This window comes from Schistocerca piceifrons, chromosome 3, assembly GCF_021461385.2.
Source record: "Schistocerca piceifrons isolate TAMUIC-IGC-003096 chromosome 3, iqSchPice1.1, whole genome shotgun sequence".
Taxonomy (NCBI): Eukaryota; Metazoa; Arthropoda; class Insecta; order Orthoptera; family Acrididae; genus Schistocerca; species Schistocerca piceifrons.
The window spans coordinates 941,199,526-941,220,243 of record NC_060140.1 but is presented as its reverse complement, the minus strand read 5'-3'; the positions used below and the strand labels follow the sequence as shown (position 1 = coordinate 941,220,243).

Below are 20,718 nucleotides of genomic sequence, written 5' to 3'. Positions count from 1 at the left end.
CCCCATATGTGATCTTTCGCAGGAAAGTAACACAGATAGGAAAACTGCCTGCAGGACTTAACTTTATGTGCCAAGAAAGTCCTGATGTTAGATTGGGTTGCTTCAAACAGAATACCAGGCTCTTTGCTTAACAGTAGGAAAATAATTGGTATCCGATTTTTTTCAGGGGACACCTCACCCAGAGAGTTAAGGATCTGACAGCAGTCCTAGCCCATTACTGGTGGGATAACCACACAACTTCAAGTAATATATGTTACTGTAAATAGACCTTTTTAAAGGTTCACCTGCTACAGTTTTACAATGAGTGGCCTGTTCAAGGGGACCATGTCCCCACTCCAGGGGGAAATTAAAGAAACCTTCAATATCCACACTTGGCCAATAGATTCTTACTGCATGGTGCAGAATCTCAAGTGAATCTGTAATGAAAGGTTTCAGAAAGTGCTTTATAGCCAGTGCTGTGGATGGTTCAGAAAGTGACATGTGGGACTGTCAGGATTAAAGAAATGCTAGTAGGCTTACAGATGATGATGATTATGACGACACAGACAAAGCTAGTTAGAAAAAGGAAATGAAAATAAAAAATAATGTAAACAATTTCTTTTTATTTTATTTCTGCTTGCATTATCAAAATATAAAAAGTCAGTAAACTGCATAAGTTTACAAAAAGTATGTTAATTTTTTTTTCAGATACTTCAAAACAGCTTGTATTTTTGATTAGTCAGAGTATGCTAACAATAAAAATGTCTCAAGGAACTTCTTAAGCAAAGGGGTTGTCTTATGTTAAGGGCTGCCTTATAGTCGAACAAATACAGTATATTAGTGGGACAAAATGCAGTTTGAGACAAAATGCAGTTTGAGTGGTTTTCATCCTTAAATGGTTTGTCATCTGTTAAGCATATATGCGCCTGTAAGGGATGTGTATGTACAGGATTGCAGAATTGGTTATCAGTCTTCTGTATTTACATTTCTTTGGAATTGGTCATCAGTGTCCAATCTTTATATCTCTTTCATTATTGTGTGTTTAGAAGTACTGTCCCCTCACTTCAAAGTGAATCTCTTGTGGGTTTAAAGTAACAAGTGCAAGCACATTGAATGAGAAGCTGTTTGCAGGTGCTGAATACATTGAACAGGCAAACAAAAAATGATATTCCTTCATCTATGAATGTTAAAGAAACAAATAGTATGAAATCAGATACTTCTAGATAACCAGAGATTTCTAGATAACAGTAGAATGTGATAGGGATGAACCACAAATGACTGTAGAGCTTGACCCATGTCAGTCTTAAACATATTGGGCAGGTCTGAGTATTCGTCAGTCATCAGGTACACTTGAGCATCTCAGGGTTCTACATGTTCTAAAACAAAACTGTTTGATGTCATAGCCTATTTTACATCAGTAAAAGATTACGTCTTTTGATGCGTAGTAAAGGTAAAGTTCTACTGTAATCGCATACACACCTTAAACAGCCCAATTGGAAGCTGTAAAAGTTAAAGAATGTCTTTGATTACTGTCACTAAACATATTTATTACTGTTATTCTGTATTTTTAATGCATTTACATATTTCTAAAAAACTAATATCCGTAGTTATATTGATGCTTTGAAACTGTATGATGCTTTGAAACTGTATGATGCTTTGAAACTGTATGATGCTTTGAAACTGTATGATGCTTTGAAACTGTATGATGCTTTGAAACTGTATGATGCTTTGAAACTGTATGATGCTTTGAAACTGTATGATGCTTTGAAACTGTATGATGCTTTGAAACTGTATGATGCTTTGAAACTGTATGATGCTTTGAAACTGTATGATGCTTTGAAACTGTATGATGCTTTGAAACTGTATGATGCTTTGAAACTGTATGATGCTTTGAAACTGTATGATGCTTTATTCGATTTGCTACCTTTCATTTTCATTTCTTTTTGAGGGGTCCAATTTCGACAACTGTTTTTCAGTGTATTTTCTGAAAGTAAAATGTAAATGATGCAGAACATCACCAAGCCTTTTAAAACATACTTACTATTTTCTATTTTTAAAAATTGAAAGTGAAATGGGGATTCAGTTTTGGGAACTTTCCTCTACTTGCGTCATTGTCATTTTTCATGGGCATATACACTCCTTATGAAGATTGTTGATGAGACAGAGCTTGGACTGGATATGTATTCACTACTTGTACAGCTTACAGCACAATGTGTAAAACCGACAAGATAAACTAAAAAAAAATTCTGAAATAAGGCAGACAGTCTTGAAGGGATTGAAAAATTGTGCTAATCTGTTTTCAGTAATCATGTAAAGCTTTTATGTCCTCATTTTTGAATGTGTAATTGCTTTAGTGCACATTTTTGAATGTGTTATTGCTTTAGTGCAGGTATGTGCACACTGAATTATGTAGCCATATCGTTAGATTTAAGTGTGATAAACAGAAAGTTAGAGTAATTTGTGGGTATGTCTGTAGGTGTTGTTAAATTTTCTTCCCTAGGGTCTGGAACAGTGGGCCAGCAGGTTCCAACATCGACACGTCCTGCGGGTTTGCAACCATCAGTAGCCCAAGGTTCACCGAGCAGGCCACAAATTCGTCCTGCACAGGGTTTAACAGCTTCTCCTCAGTCGCGGTCTTTGCCTCAACATGCTCAGGTGTGTCCAGGAACTCTTTATAACATTGTAGAACACATCTGCTCCACAAACAGTAGTATAAAATTTTGCCATTTAATTTTTTTTATATTCTTTAGATTGTTCGTTGTTAATATAGCCATTTTTAACATACAGATCTGTTTTGCAAAAACCTGTTTTGTAACCTTTCAAGGAATCATTCTGTAGTCAAAAGTGGAGACATTGACAAAAAAAATGCTGTTCTGCATTATCAATGTTGAAAGCAGAAGTGCTCATTACTGACTTAATTACAGCTGACTGTGTTTGTGGAGTCCCTGTTATAGTTTGTGAGCTTCTGATGGAAAATAGTGGAATGTTAAAATATAAAGCAGCCTTATGGACTGCTTGTATTCCACATCTGAGAAAACTGTCTGTTCATTGTCATACAATACTCACATTTTCATCGGTTGCTCACAGATTTTTGTCAGGTTAAAATAATAATGTAGTTATTTAAGCCAAATGTCTCGACACTGTGTTTAAAGCACAATATTTCTGTCTGAATGCAGCAGGTACAGTAAATAACAAATATTTTGTTAACAATAATTTGGATATATGAATTGGATGCACATTTGAGATGTGGTTATGAAATACATACTTGAAAGTAATGAGTGTTCAAGGAAGTGTCGTCTTACTGTTAACGGTCAGTTGGAAACTGTGCATTACCATTGGAGAAGAACAGAGTGAAGTTAGATACTTGGCTACAATAAATTAATAAACTTTTGTTGATAATTTTTCTATTCTTTCTTCGGAAAGTGAAATTGTGGGCAACATTAAATATTTAGGATCTGAGGTAATGCAGAATGTAAGGATGGAGAAAGAAATTGGCAAAAGGGTACAACACAGCAGTGCATTTCAGCAATATGTCTGGGGAAGGGAGAAACCAATGAAGTGCAAGAAAGTGCTGTACAAAACGTACTTTACACTCAAATTGATGTATGCATTGGAGACCTGGACAATGAGTCGAAGACGGAAGAGTACAATCAAAGCCAGTGAATGAAATTCCTAAGAAGTGTGCCAGAGGAAATGAGAGACAGAGTGGGAAATGAAGATGTTAGGAAGGAAATTGGAGTGTAAAAGTTGAATGATAAAATTTAGAAGAGTTGGTTAATAGGTTTGGACATGTAAAGAAAATGGAAAATGGGAGAATACCAAGAACACCATTATGTCTGAGGGCAAGGAGGAGACCCAGAGCTAGGTGGATTCACTAATTCAAGACCAGTTTAAGAGGACGGAATCTGAACTGGAACAAAAGCAGTTACCGAAGAATTATTATGGATAGGCAAAGGAAAGTGGAAAAGTACCATAAATGTCCAAACATGGCCTGATGTTGGATAAAAGGGAGAAGAAAGTGACGATGACTGGAAAAATGAAAGCTGATATTTTCTGTTTTTCCAGCATGTGCACAGTATTTAAAGTAAGAACTTTAACAACGCATGTAATGCCAAACATATTTGAATCAAAGGTTCTTACATTCCTGATACTACTTGTGCATTATTGCATTTGTTTGTAATAAAAGAAAATGTCAAAATTTCTGAATGGGTGGTGCATTATGTCCCCATGTTGCAGACATTGTCATATGTTGGTAGCATTACATTAAAGATATTGAAACATTGTTTACATATCTACTTCATATGGCATTTGATGCAGACCTCAAATAGAGATTGAGTACTAACTCTTGAAGAAATTTTCAACATTGTGATGCAAGTACATTTCAGATAAAAATTGTATTTACATTGAATAGCATTAAATGTAATCTCAGTTTTGATTAGAGATAATGTTTGAATAATTAAAACTGAGAGTGTACATTATTATAAAATAAATAAGAAAATCAAGTATGGAAACCATTTGCCACTCTCAGAAATCAGTTGGGAAACCTTGGTACGTATGACAGAAACTTAAATAAATCAAGTACTGGTATTAAATCTTAGGTGCTTAGATGTATGTTTCTTCCATGTGGAGATAGTTGGGAGGCAGCTTGCACAGAACAAGAGGTGTCTACCAAATGAATGATAGATACTAACGGAATACTTGTCTTGGGTTCAGTAGGAACTGACTGTTCAGTTTACTGACACTCTACGTAGTTTGTTTTGCTCAGGGCTCCAGGATAACAAGTTTGTGCTTGAGAGAGAGAGAGACTGGAATATAAATTACCATCCATCTTTTCAGCCTCTGTATTTCACCTGTTAGCACTTTCAACTGCTACGAAATAAATTACAATATAATCTTCTTTGTTTCAGCACCCTGCACCTCTTCCCGTGGCACCAAACTTGAATCTAAATAATCCAGACTTAAAGAAGATGCCACCAAGACCCGAATTAAAAATATCAAAACAGAGCAGGCACCAAGGTAGGTACTTACTTTTTAAGATATTATTGTTAAATTTTGTTTTTCATTTTAATGATTTGTGTGTATTCTAAAGGGAAATAATATTCATTCACGTAAGTATAAAACCATTATTTTTCTGAAATTTGCAATAGTTATGTGTAATGATAACTTTTATGGCATGACTATGCTAATAACTGGAATTAAATTGTACACAGTTAATAAATACAGTGAAATGCTACTTTTTCACTTTTCAGGGTACATTTTTAAAAAAATTGTGTAAAATGAGGGAAAATGTGAAATGTGGGAGAATCTGAAATGTAGGAAATAATGTTTGAAGCAGTAAACGTTTCATGTAGTACCTCTCTTCAATGTTCACATTTTGTGTACGATATATTTACATAATAGGCATCAAAATACTCATAAGGGCTTGTTTATTATCTAATAAAAACTGCTGGTAACTGTGTGGAAAATAGAAACATTTGACTTAATTTCATAAATCCTGCAGCTGTCATTCGTTATTTAAATAGTGAAACATTGCACCAGTTACATATTTTTTCATGCTTACCGAGAGGCATTTCAAAAATTTATTCTCCTTGTCAAGTGCATTTATGTAAGTATTTTGTATGATGTTTGCACATGTGTTGTCCTGCATCTCTTTCTGTGTAGTCCTGTCTTGCTAAGCAAGAAAAAATATGGAAGTAGTGTTATATTTAAACCAAAAACGTGCACAATGCAAAGTGAGCAAAGGTGTCAGCACTCCAAGTAGCCAAACAGCGAAACATGCTAATATGATTCAACAAAGGTGTCACGATGATAAGTCACAAAGCTCCGCATGTGCACTTACACAGTAGAGACAGTTTGAAAATGGTTTTGATCATGATACTTTCTTTCGAACAAACCCAGTTACTCCCATCAGCCTCTGTACTGAATAGGGCTTGGCAACAGCAGGAGATAAACATGAATTGTTCCAATTTTTACCTGTTCAGATCTGCTGAGTAAAAGGCTCTGGTGTCAGGAAACATTAACCATGTAACATTTGTAAACAGTACTTGATATCCAGTGCCATACCAGTGTCATTTCACATCAATTGTCAGTTTTTCTCTGCGAACAGTTTTTCGTAAAGCATAAATCACAGGATAATTATAAATATGTTCATGCAAAATAGGGTGAGAATTACCAATGTGAAGATAGGAAATTTGAAGGGAGCAGTAATAATTGTCATAAATACTGGGAAAACCTTAGTTCCAGAAACGTAAAAGTGGAATAGCTGTATTAGACTTCATTGATTTACTGTTAATTTTGGAGATAGTGAGGTAAAAGGGTAGATGGGGGATTTAAACTGGGAAATTTATAAAACTATGTAAAGATACTCAACATGGAAAAGAAAATAATCAATTTTTGACAATATAATGTAATTGGATAAATAAAAAATCTATTCACCAAGTGGCGGCAGGAGAATACACGTATAAAAAAAAAGGTTTTCCTTGTGCAATCTTACAGAGCCAGTGGCTCCTTCTTCCGTCAGAACAGTTGAAGGGGCAGGAAGAGGAGTGAAGGGAAATCAACTGAAGACGTTTAGGAAAAGGAGTAGTTTGGAAAAGTCCCCCGAACCCCGGGTCAGGGGAGGCGTACTGGACGGGCTGGGAAGGAAAGACTGACTGTTGGGGACTGCACCGGATGAGATTTCAAAATGAGCGAGCTTCAAGGTGGAAGAAAGGATAATATACAAAACAGAGAGTACTGCTAAAACATCATGCACGAGTTAATAAGAGAGTGAAAAGCTAAGTGCATTTTCTGTAACAGAAGTGGTAGGTAGGGGACTGGCGGAAAATAGACAGGTCAGAAAATGAAAGATGTAGAAAACTAAAACAGAGTGAAGAAAGGAGTAGTTACTGTGAAGAAATTAACATAAATTAAGGCCAGGTGGGTGGCGAGAACCAAGGACATGTGGAGTTCTCAGAAACTGGCATGTGGGGGAAGCATCCAGTTACAGCCTGTGGTGAAACAGCCACTGAAGTAACGAATGTCATGGGGTATAGCTTGCTCTGCAACACGATATTGTGTGTTGCCGGTACACACCTTCTGCCTATACCCATTTGTCCTAACTGATAACTTACTTGCTCTACAACATAAAGTCATGACCTCAGTGCCTGTTTTACCACACATGCCATCTGGATTCTTCTCCCAGGCACAAGTGTCTCAAAACTTCACAGGTGAGAACTAGTGCTACTACATGTCCTCAGTTCTCGCCACCCACCTGGCTTTACTTTACACAAATTTCTTCCATCTCACCATTTCTTCACTGTAACTTCTCCTTCCTTCACTCCGTTTTAGTGTTCTACGTCTTTCATTTTCTGACCTGTCTATTTTTTGTTGCCCGCTTCCACCTTTGTTACATAGAATGCACTAAGCATTTCACTCTTGACTTGTGAACGATATTTTAGCAGTAATCTCTGTCTTGCATATTACCCTGTCTTACACCTTTAAGCTCTCATGTTTTCAAATCTCGTTCATTGTAGTTTCCAACAGTGTCTTTCCTTCCAACACTGTCCGGTAAGTCTTCCCTAACTTGCAGTTCTGGGTGACTTTCCCGAGCTCTATCCCTTTTTCTAAACCTCTCCAGTTCTTTGCCTCTTCCATCCCTTTCAACCCTCTGCCTCAGCTGGAAGGAGGAGCCACTGGCCCCAAAAGCTTGCATAAGTAAAACCTTTTTGTATATGTGTGTTCTCCTGCCGCTGCTTGGTGAGTAGATTTTTTAATCCATTCAACTACATAATATCAGCCTGGCAAAAGGACTACAAGTTGGGAAATTTGAGGAGAAAATAAATGCAGGCAAATAGAGTGTGGGCTGGTAATGGAAGGAGCAACTGAGATAAGGAAAAGAGGAGATGAACATAAGATAAATTAAACAAACAAGACAAAAGCAGCAGAGAGTAGATGGTGAATAGTATGGGCAAGGTAATAAGACCTCAGTCTCACTAACTCTTGAGCCTTCATTTGCCCACAAGGCTTATATGACATTTTTGTCAGCATGACACTGTGCCAGTTCCAGAGCCATAACACCACCAGCTGATTCTGTGTGGCTGTGCTACATAAAAATGTTGCTCAGTACACTCAACTCCCCTGTTGCCTGCTTCATCGGGCATCTATTGCAGTTGATCTTGTGAAGCAGTGGGCCACCTGGTAGTGTTGATGTGTCTTATTTGTGTGGCCATCATGAATGTACCCATTTGATTTAGGAAAGCATTCTATGTTGAAAATAATGCTAAAGACTTAAAAGGAGAGGACCCAGTGTTGCAACTGACTTTTTGCAACCACCTGTATGATGGTGTAGGGTAAGAATCCAAGTATCACACTGTGAAGCCATTCACCGTGGTGGGCCCTCATTTATGAGTAAAAGCCGAAAAACAATTCAGCTTGTTCCACTAGAGTATTAATTCAATACCAGATTTTCCAATGCTGCCATAGTGTAATGGATATCGTAGCAGATTGGGAAACTGAAGGTGGCGGGTTAGAATCCTGTCACTTGCTTACAATTTTTATTTATTATTTTTTTAATTTTATTTTTCTTCTGTTATTTGCTTGAATTGAAATGTTTCGAATTTTATAAACTTTTGCCAAGTCATTTTAGCCATTGTATTAACTTCCTTATTGGTTCTCATTCCTCCAATGGGCTCAGAATCATTGGTGGATTTGCAGTTATATTAATAGCGGATGAGGAAATCCAAAAATTTACAGATGGTAGTATGGAAAGTCTTACCTGATCATGCAAACCCTCTTAATCAGTCTCACTGTTCCTGAACAATAACACTCTGCATCATGAGTTGAATCGTTTTCTCTGTGATTTGTTCACTCATCGCTACTGTGTTTACATTTTTAAAATTGGGTTTTTCAGAAAGGAGAAACCACCTCTTTTACATAGACAATGCATTGCATAAGGAATTCGTGAAAGTTGTCCTTGTTTTTCATCAAATTTCTCCATTCGTTCGTCATAACATTTGCTGGTTGATGAATTTACATTGTCAGGCATTTTAAACGCAACAAAATCACAAATTTCTTATTGGTAACTGCAAATCCATCAATGATTTTGAGCTCAATGGAGAAATGAGAACAAATAAGAAACTTAATACAATGGTTAAAAATCACTTTGAAAAAATTTAGAAAACCATTACATTTGAAGCAAATAACTAAACAAAATAATTTGTAACCATGTGACAGGATTCGAACGGGTCTCCTTCAGTTTCTCAATCTGTAACGCTATCCATTATGCTGTGGTGTCATTTGAAAATGTTGTATTAATTTAAAGCTCTAGTAGAGTAGGCCAAACTGTTTTTTGGCTTTTACTCGTAAAGAAGGGCTTCAGGATGTGATACCCAGATTCTCAATCTGCAACGCCACATAGGTGGTTGCAAAAAGGTCAATTGCACCACTGGAACCTCTGCTTGTTACTTATGTTCCTTCGTACCACCAGTAGTTGTAGTACTTGGAGAGCACCTGTCAAGATTGAGAGATTTGCACTAGTGCACTGCAGCTTGTTCTGTGCATATGTAAATTTTTCTGGTAATTCAGTTATAGCTTCCTAGGTTTATGTCCGTTTTCTTGTTGTTTAACAGCTCCCCTTCTGTGTAAGTTTTTATGTTAACTCTATAAAGTTCAGCAGGTCAATTTTCATGGTCATTGAGAAGTGGGAGAACTGTTATAAGCTTACTGCTTTTGAACTGATTAGCACCAACTTGGGAAACCTTCTTTTTGTTTTTAAGACAGTTCCTGGAAAAAATGCTGTATCAGGTACCAGAAACGTATTTACAATATCTACAGAGCAAGATCTTTCAGTTAAGCCCCCATCAAAATTAATATAAAGGAAAAAAGTGCTATGGTTGGTTGTTTTTGACTGGATTACTAAGTAGGCTACATTAGAATGGAATGGTCCTAGAATAGTATTGATTGACATATAGTTAGGATTCTGACACAGAAGTTTCTTATATAATGATTTTGTAGCTTCAAATCTACTGCATAAAAGGAAAAATAATAGATTTTCACGAGGGAGTAATATGTACTGAAGACATGATAGTTACTGTTATGTTATTTGAATGCAATTAAATAATGTTTGAGAATTGGTACTTCTTATTTTAAAACTCTTATAAAAATACAAAGTAGTGACAGAAGAACAATAAAGATGACTCTGACGTAGACTTCAGTACTTACCTGTATTTCTGGTTTATGCCTCCATACTATTGTAGAAGTTTTTCGAAGGGATTTTCACTGAGATCAAAGTATGAGGATAAATTTGGCTAGCATGAATATATTGATATTATTTAAGGAAGAATAACAGTTTTGGAACAAGTAGAACTAGATCCTTAATAATATCTGCTTTTTAAATTAATTGGAGTACATAAGCACATGTAATAATGGGAGAAATTTTCAGACAGCTGTTTACCTGAATAATGGTTAATGCAGATCTCTTACAAACTGTATCCAAAAGATAGTTTTCTTTCTAATGATACATAATCAAACTTATTCTTTCTTCTCACCTTCCTTTCGAATCACAACTGCGTGTTTTTAATATTAAATGTCTTGCAGGTATTGTTCTGTCGTGGAATATGCCTGTGACAAATGAATATGCAGCCATTGCCAGCTACCAGCTGTATGCGTATCAGGAGAGTTCATCGCCTCCAAGTACAGCACATTGGAAAAAAGTTGGAGATGTCAAGGCTTTACCATTGCCAATGGCTTGCACGTTGACACAGGTATGTATCTGCCTGACATTAATTTCATGTGACGTGTAGATACAGTTTTATGGAGTTAGGTTTGCATATAATTTGTAAACACCATGACTCATATGTATTTGTCTTTATCCAGTCTTCTTGTGTGTTAAATAAGACTATGCAGCCTAAAATTTGAAATGACAGGGCAGATTATAGGAAGAGGCTTTGTAGACTGAAAAGAATTTATTTTTTGAACCAGCCTACATCAGTGTAATAGGTAATGATAGGAAGTGCAGAAAAAAGGACATATTGTGCTTTGTGGTACACTTGATTGAAAATATTGGCTGTAGTTAGACTTTGAGATTAAAGATATTGTAGATCAGGTAAAAAATGAAAATATGCTGACAGCTGATGTGATAAACAGTAATCAGTAATGAGCTGGAATATCGTCCATTTTCCACATTTGAAAGTTAACACTTTAGGAATGTCAAGAAAACATGACAAAAGTTTAGTTTTACTTTGATGCTCCTATAGTTTGTTTTTATTTTTGTGGACTGTTATTAGTCTTACTCAGGTATTACTTTTGTGTGTAGTGAGATAGAAGAAAAATGATGATAAGAGCATTATAGCATCATGATGGATCTCAAATACTGTAAACACATTAATGTAGGTGTAAGTGAAATTGTAATACAATAGGTAACTTTCAGAAAATAGACTTTCAGAGATGTAGAATTATTGAGGTATGAGTGCAAACTAAGGCTGGCATACTATACTTTTGGCCAAATGGGCATGCTATATGCCAGTAGTGTTCATGAAGCTATTAATACCACTAGCAGTTTCATAAAGTGCCATAAGTAACACTGTATAAAGTTACAAATACACCCAGGAAAACAGTACATCTGTATCAGCCGTTGCTGATGCTGAAATATCTCTCTCTCAGCAAATATAATGACACGAGACTTAGAGCATTACATCTGCATAGTGAAGTGGAGTGATGGAATTTTTTCGGAATTTTTTCCCTGTGACTTGATATGCACATGGCTCGCCTCACTTGCCTTGTGAGTGAGCACTCAGTGATTATAACTCAACAGCTGTGTAGCCTTCACAGCTCCAGTTGTAGTGGCAAGTAAAGGGAGCACATAGCGCATACAACTTTGGCATCTATGTTCAAGAGAGTGGGATCTGCAGGGCCGTAAATACTATGCAAGTGCAGTGGCGCTTGGGAAACTGCAGTCAGATTGTGGGGAAGAATACTTCCCCTCCCCCTCCTTCCTTCACATCACAGCCAAGTGAACACCATGTGGATCGGGCACATCTGACTAGCACAGGCTGCAAGCAGATTTAAAACATTTTCTGTGTCAATGTTGCCAACAAGCCTATATGTTGTAGCTGGGTGTGCACATGTTTGGTTTGTAGATTGAAATGTACTGTCTATGCTTTTGATCTATGCTTGATTTCATAGGTGAAAATGTAATAATTTTATAAGTAACAAAAATTTGTTGTATTATTGTAGACATTTCTTTTTCTTTGCAGTTTGTCGAAGGACACAAATATCACTTTGCTGTGAGAGCTGTTGACATACATTCTCGTGTGGGACCATTCAGCTTACCAGGGAGTATTGTACTGACTCGGAAGTAGATACTGATGCATTGTTTCTTGCTGGCTGTTTTATTGTAAATAGTGCCATGGTATTTATATAGAAATCTGTGAATAGTTGAGGTAACTCTGAATGCCATACAGACAGTGTTTTGCTGCTGTACAATGTAAATAAATTGCTGAGAACTTTTTTATTACATGTGTTTTTTGTGTAATGAAAATGTTTGTTGTAAATACACGCAAAAAAGTGAAAGCAGAAAAACAGAAACAGGTGTAAATATTTATGTACAGAATCTTATAATGGAAAATCTTTTTGGCAGCTGCAAATTTGGACTACTTGAATGTCAATGGTTTGTGTTCCAGGAATGGAATGTAAGTTTCTTACCATCATTCATGGGAGAAAAAAGAATGTACACAATAACTCCAAAACTTACTGCAGTTAGATGGTGTCCCAATATGTAAACAAGAGTGTAAAAAAGTAATCTCAGATGTTAAAGTATTTGCTCAAACACATTGATAAATAGTGGTCCTCAAAACTTAGTACATTTGTGAAGATTACTCTTGTTTTTGTAAGGTCCAATTAATTTAGTGTCCGCGCGTGTGTGTGTGTGTGTGTGTGTGTGTGTGTGTGTGTGTGTGTGTTTTGATGGATGATACACAATTTGTCATACAGTTGTAGTCTTCGAAATTAATTGTAAATAGGCTAAAAGTGAACTTTAGCTGCAGAAACGACATGTATTCCTTCGTGAAAAAATTATGGATGAATGAAGAAATAGCATAAAATTTCATTCATATTTTGCATTAACTGAAGCACTCAGCACTAGTCTTTGAAATTTACTCACATTTTGCCACCATTTTATTGGTGAATTGCAGAATCTGAAGCAATGATTGTTATTGCATTTGTTTAGTATACCTGAGATGTGTGTATTATACGTGCAATGCTTAAGACATAAAATTTCTAGTGTATTGATAAAACAGTTATTTTTTATTTATTTATTTGGTCTTTTGGAGTGAACTTAACCCTGAAAGAAAAGGTTTGCTATGTCAATTTCTGTTGTTGTTATTGTTGTTGGTTTTTTTCCCCCCCTTCAGAAAATCTGTTAATGGCTACCAGCAGGATGTAGAAAGTTGTATATATTTTTCTTTCTGTCTGTAAATATACATATATATAATTTAATTATTTGTGTAAATGAGCTTTAAATGGTAAATTTGCTTATAATAATTCCTACAAAGAAAAACTGCATTTTTTAAAAAATAGAATTGTTGTTACATAAATTTTGAGAACTTTTCATTACCTGCAATTCTTTTTAGTGTACCTTGTGTTCATTTTTAACGGTTAGTTTTAAGACTATCTACAGTGTTAATACTTCGAAAAAACTGTGCCACGTTGTCGGCATGGTTTGGGTATCATGTCGACTACAGATCTCACTGCCAGCAGAATGGTTGTTCCAGTCAAATGTGTAACAACAATAAAATATGAAAGTAAATAAAAGTAATTGATTCTTAAAATGTTATCATTTCTGGATCCTGTGGAAAAAATGATACGCACTGCGTGATACCACCACTGAAGGTAATTTTTTGCTGTTTCAATTAGGTACTAGACTGATTATCTGTGTAGGCTATTCCTGTCAAATACTGTAAAATATTTTTCCTCCTAAAAATTAAACAAGAAGTAATTACACTGCTCTGATGGTTACTACAGGGACCCGCTCAATTTAGAAAATGGACCATTTCTGTACACTCAGGATTAAAATCATTGTGGTGTGTTATATAACTGGCACAACTTTTTATTTGGATAACATTAAAGTACCATTGAAATTGAGGCAATTTTTAATGGCTGTTGTTTCGGGGCAACCTTTAATGTCCCGCTGCCTGTAAGATAAGTATGAGTTTTTATATTGGGTTGTATAGTGACTGACATGTATGTTAGAACTGTCGCCAGTGGAGGTGCTGGAAAGAGTGGCTGTGGCATATTTGCAAGGCAATGCTTGCTTTGCCTTTATCACATTTCCATAGTTTTCTTGCTGCTGGCTGTTCCCGATTCTTATTTTCTACTACTGGCCTACTTTTGTGTAACCACAGTGAACCAATGTTTTGAAGAATGTAGACTTTACGTCATTTAGGTCTCTCTTCATATGTTGTAGCATTTGGGAATGGCTGGGATATACTACATTCAGCCATAGCAGGATGTGCATATTAACATTTTAGCAGAGCCTTGCTCGGTCTGCTTATGAGATGGCAGGTTGCAGCAGTTAATGCCCGTTCCAACAATTCACTTGTTCTCTGTGATTGCATATGCATTTGATACTCAACAGCTTTGAGTGCCTGTATAACAAACACAAAGGAGATTGCCAAAAATATTGGTGGCAAACAGAAACTGAATAAAGGTGAAATTATTTAAGTCAAAAGAAATTGCCTATGCCAGTAACAAAGGTACTAATCAGATTTCTGAAGTCCATGAACGTCATGCAGCTGCTGTAGTTGCACAACTGCCTGCAGATGCCATTAGAAAAAAACGGATGCAATGTTGTAACTGAACTCCATTTGCAGGGCAGTTAGTCAAATGACAGCATACTAACACTTTCAACGGAAGTATCTAAAGTTCTGGAGAATATGTTCTTTTCATGTTTTAATTTCACCCACACTACATTCTGTGTTGAAAAACTGCCAACATAGTTAAAGAAAATTATGCACACTAGAATCACCTGTGGTCTATATTCGACCAATTGTGTTTATGAAGTTACACAAGTCCAATTTTTGTATAATAATTGAAATTTATTCATATGCAAGTTCTTGGTTCTTGCTTGAACACTGCTGTAATTGTGAGGTGACAGCATGCGAATTGCGGAATAACAACTTCATTTTTATGCACTCTTGCAGTGGGCATACCTGATGGGTTGTGGAACAAATCAGCATACCACCCAGTATCTCCATTAGAAAATAATGGATGTGCTAATATATCCAGTGACAAGTCTAAAACAGAGATGTTTTTGACTATACCAGAGTTCCTAAAAAAAACCCTCACCATATTTCTTTAGAATGGTGGCTCACCATCAACTGTATTAAAAATAGAGGCCACATCAGTCTGATTGTGTCTTATAACACCAGAGATCTAAATTTTTATTAACTGTATAACCACACAAATTTTTCTGTTTTTATTTTAGACTAATTCACAGTTATCGTTCATTGCAGTGAAAGAACGCACAAAATGATCAGAACTTTCTAACTCAAATGCAATTTCATGCATTACATTGTTGTTGTTGTTACTGCACAAGTGGTTTGATTGTTCATTTAGTCTCTACTCTGCTGTGAACAGGAGTGCCTGTCATGAGAATATAATCCCATATAACAATGGTGAAAATAACCATATGTAGAAGTCATTGGACCTGACCTATGATGAAGAAACTTCGTTTGTCATACACTCTTCATAAAATTTTTGTATCAGAACTGACCATAGTAAATGCTGATAGTAGCTACCAGTGTCACTGAAGTAATTCTCAATTTATCTTCAATTCTTGGCTTATTCAAAGAGCGCCCTTGATAAAGTGTGTTGGAAAAATAAATTTTGTATTAACACCAGCAAATTAATTTTTCCCTTACGACATCACAATACAAATGCCTTTGTGTCATGTACAGTAACATCTGATGCGAAATGTTTTGCATCACAAAATCTGCAATGTAGATCCTCACACCACAGTTGTAACTTCAAAATTACATGGAATTATGGTTAGTGCACCTCTAAATGTAATGTTAAATAAAACAGTTGCATTATCGTTAGAAATAATCATATTCCTGTTACTTATATTTTCTCCTCTCAAAAATTTTGTCTGTTTAGCTGTGCATCTTTCACTCCGACCCATTAGCATTCTCGTTCAAGGCATAGACTAAAAAAATATAGTTGCCATATAATAAGGGAAGTTGGAAGTCATAGTTATTCAAAACACACAAATTAAAAGTCGGGAAATTACTTCAGATTTTCTGGTAAAGGCAGCAAATGACCACAAAGCTATTTTCACAGAAAAGTAAGCGAAACAAGGACACCAACACACAACATTATTTATAGACTTCATTATTACAATATTTTGATTTCTACGACTGACGAACATTATTGATGTATCAGTTTTTATGTTTTCCTGCAACTGCACCATGTAACCACGAAAGTGTCTGGAATGCGATTTTATGAAATGATGTTAGTTTTGTCTGCCATTTATACCATCGCTCCTGATTGGTACGTGGGACAGATGGACAGTGGTAGTGCTTCAGTTTTCGATGTTTACCTATTGGAAATTTAACACGTGATAAAGAGGTATTATCACAGTTATGATTATGAAAGCATCTATTGATTTTTGCCACTCTCAACGGTTACGTACACACTTGATTTTTTTTTTTCTTTGTGCACATCTATGGCAAAATACCTTTCGAATTATGTAAGTTTCATTGGCATCCTTGCCTAATTAATAATAAAAATCGATATATCAGTTTTCATGTTCACATAGTAATATTATGATTGGTGGATTTTCTTTTAAAAATAGCAGACAGCTTTATTTCGAAAGCCAACAGAGACTTTCAGTGCAATTCCTTGGGACCAGTACTAACAGATTAAAAATAAAGGATTCCCTGATGAGCTACCACTGTCAGAAAAAAAAAAAAAATTATTCTGGAATGTTTGTGAGGAAGTGAACAGAAATTGTCAGAAAACCAAATGACGAGAAAAAGAAAATCCTGCAGACAAAATCTAATCTCTAGCCTCCCATATCGGAGATACAAACTATTTCTTTTGCAGATTAACAGTCCCGACTCATTGACCACTTGGATCCCCACTTGTCACTGTTGATGCCACTTCCCTGTGCACAGACATCCCATATGTCCACTCGCTTGCTGCTGTCAAATGCTACTTCTCCTGACATACTTCAGACTTAAAATCTACCGCATCTTTTCTTATCCATGTAATTACGTCCTCATTAATGATATGAGTATAATAGAGGGAAACATTCCACGTGGGAAAAATATATCTAAAAACAAAGATGATGTGACTTACCAAACGAAAGTGCTGGCAGGTCGATAGACACACAAACACACACACAAAATTCAAGCTTTCGCAACGGTTGCTTCGTCAGGAAAGAGGGAAGGCGAGGGAAAGACGAAAGGATGTGGGTTTTAAGGGAGAGGGTAAGGAGTCATTCCAATCCCGGGAGCGGAAAGACTTACCTTAGGGGGAAAAAAGGACAGGTATACACTCGAGTGCGCACACACACACACACATATCCATCCGCACATACACACACGCAGATGGGTGTGTGTGTGTGTGTGTGTGTGTGTGTGTGTGTGTGTGTGTGTGTGCGCGCTAGCGCGCGCGCGCGCGAGTGTATACCTGTCCTTTTTCCTCCCTAAGGTAAGTCTTTCCGCTCCCGGGATTGGAATGACTCTTTACCCTCTCCCTTAAAACCCACATCCTTTCGTCTTTCCCTCTCCTTCCCTCTTTCCTGACGAAGCAACCGTTGGTTGCGAAAGCTTGAATTTTGTGTGTATGTTTGTGTGTCTATCGACCTGCCAGAACACAAACACACACACAAAATTCAAGCTTTCGCAACGGTTGCTTCGTCAGGAAAGAGGGAAGGCGAGGGAAAGACGAAAGGATGTGGGTTTTAAGGGAGAGGGTAAGGAGTCATTCCAATCCCGGGAGCGGAAAGACTTACCTTAGGGGGAAAAAAGGACAGGTATACACTCGAGTGCGCACACACACACACACACACACACACATATCCATCCGCACATACACACACGCAGATGGGTGTGTGTGTGTGTGTGTGTGTGTGTGTGTGTGTGTGTGTGTGTGTGTGTGTGCGCGCGCGCGAGTGTATACCTGTCCTTTTTCCTCCCTAAGGTAAGTCTTTCCGCTCCCGGGATTGGAATGACTCTTTACCCTCTCCCTTAAAACCCACATCCTTTCGTCTTTCCCTCTCCTTCCCTCTTTCCTGACGAAGCAACCGTTGGTTGCGAAAGCTTGAATTTTGTGTGTATGTTTGTGTGTCTATCGACCTGCCAGAACTTTCGTTTGGTAAGTCACATCATCTTTGTTTTTAGATATAATTACATCCTCACGTACAGATATTACTTTGAGGGGAACCTGCACAAACTAATTTATGGTATGGCAGTGAATGTCTACAGGACACCGTGATCTATATCAAGCCATTTATTGGCCATCTAGAGAAAACCTTCCTAGCTTCCCAACATCTCAAACCCCTTGCCTTCAGCTTCATAAGTGGTATTTATGATCTGGAGTTAGAGCTAAGACACCTTATCGTCATTCCTCCATAGCCTCGGCATCTTCACTCTCATATGCTTCCCCCTGGTCCTCAGCTAAATGTGGTACCATCCTGGATGTTGACCTCCACCTCTGATGGCTCCATCCATACTTCTGTTCATATCAAGCCTGCTTTCAACAGTGTTACAGTTGGGACAGCTGTCATCCCACTCCCATCAAAAAAATAACTCTCATAGCATCTGGACACACAAGGAAATTGATGAAGATTCTCTTGCCAAGTATGCTGAAGGCTTCACTAAAGGCTGTTAATGTCATTGAGGTTAGTATCCTGACAGTCATGAACAAGACAAACTGAAACTGAGCATAGCAAAACAAAACCAGAAATGCTTAATTCCATTTTCAAATGTTCCTTTACAAAGGAAAATGCAGGAGTATTGCCCCAATTTAATACTCATGCCACTGAAAAGATGAAATAGATGTTAGTGCCAGTGGCATTGAGAAACTGCTGAAATCATTAAAACTGAACATAGCTCCAGAAGTCGATGAAATCCCTTTCAGTTTCTATACAGAATTTGCAGCTGAATGAGCCCCTCTTTTAATTCTAATCTACTGTAGACAGCTTGAACAAAAAACCGTGCCTACTAGGTGGAAGACACTCATCTTCAAGAATACTACTTTTGAGCATCCCTAACATCCATTTGTGTAAAATCTCGGCACATTCTGATCTCAAATGTAATAACGTTTCTCGAACAGAATGACCTCCTTCACACCAACCAGTGTGGATTTTGAAAATCTTGATCATGTGCAGTACAATTTGCACTTTTCTCACATGACATGAATCAAGGGAGTTGGGTAAATGCAGTATTCCTCAATTTCCAATAAGCACTCGAATCAATACCACATCAATGCTTATTGTCAAAAGTATGATTGTATGGTGTATCAAGTGAAGTATGTGACTGGATTGAGGATTTTTTGATAGGGAGGATGCAGCAAGTTATCTTGGATAGTGTGTCATTGACAGATGTAGAAGTAAAAGATGCAGACTTGGGCAGCAAAAAGTTCAAATGGCCATAACACGGTAAAGCACATATACAACAAATGTCTTCACGTGTAAATTTAAGGTAAAACAAAATTTTGTATTAATTCAAATGTGTCACGAAAATGAAAAGTGGTGCCCAGATTTTAAAGTGTACAATTTTTCATAGTTACTGCATGCATGAATATACTGATAAAAGGGCATCTTTGCAAAACACAGTTACACTGGGCAACAATTGTACAATTTTTGTTGACTTTGTTCTTTCTGTATTGTCCTAAGATTATGTACAAAAAATCAAAGCCGTAATGGTACAGCTTTGTTTTTTGTTTTCATTGGATTGCTATTTTATAACTGCTTTCCCAAAGTTTGCTTCATTCGAAAAAAATAAATTTTACTTCGCAAGACCTGTTGTAAGAGGTTCTTTGAGAGAAAAAGGACTTACATCATTTTTATAGTTGAGTGTGGAACAACTTTTATACAAGGGTCACTCCAAAAGAAATGCACACAATTTTTTTTAAATTTTTTTATATTTTAAATCCATCTTTTATTCTACATGTCTGAAAGTTTTACAGTGTGTAGATACATCCTTTAGGAACAATATTTTCATTTCTCCACATAATTTCCATCCCTCTCAACTGCCCTATGCCATCTTAGAACCAGCACCTGTACACCTGCACAGTAAAATTCTGGACCAACCTGTTGGAGCCACTGTTTGGCAGCGTGCACAAGGGAGTCATCTTCAAACCTTGTTCCACGAAGAGAGTATTTCAGTTTCCCAAGGAGATGATAGTCACATGGAGTCAGGTCAGGACTGTAAGGTGGGTGTTTCGGTGTCCATTGAGTTTTGTGATCGCTTCCATGGTTTTCTGACTGACATGTGGCCATGCATTGTCGTGCAACAGCAAAACATCCTGCCTTTGCCGATGTGGTCGAACACGATTCAGTCGAGCTTGAAGTTTCTTCAGTGTCGTCACATATGCATCAGAATTTATAGTGGTTCCACTTCGCGTGATGTCCACAAGGAAGAGTCCTTCGAAATCGAAAAACACTATAGCCATAACTTTTCCAGTAGAAGGTGTGGTTTTGAATTTTTTTTCTTGGGTGAATTTGCATGATGCTACTCCATTGATTGCCTCTTCGTC

The 20,718-nt window shown here is 37.0% G+C and overlaps 1 protein-coding gene across 3 annotated transcripts in view; it reads left to right on the top strand.

Moving 5' to 3' along the window:
- Positions 1 to 13,784, top strand: part of LOC124787760 (activating transcription factor 7-interacting protein 1-like) — a 186,466-nt gene extending 172,682 nt beyond the window's left edge. For all 3 annotated transcript variants that reach the window (XM_047254633.1, XM_047254634.1, XM_047254635.1), the window contains exons 13-16: positions 2,480 to 2,634; positions 4,887 to 4,995; positions 10,555 to 10,721; positions 12,213 to 13,784. In XM_047254633.1, the coding sequence (XP_047110589.1) occupies positions 2,480 to 2,634; positions 4,887 to 4,995; positions 10,555 to 10,721; positions 12,213 to 12,317 (536 nt within the window). In that variant the 3' untranslated portion in view covers positions 12,318 to 13,784. The remainder of the gene's footprint in view (positions 1 to 2,479; positions 2,635 to 4,886; positions 4,996 to 10,554; positions 10,722 to 12,212) is intronic.
- The last annotated feature ends 6,934 nt before the right edge of the window (positions 13,785 to 20,718 follow it).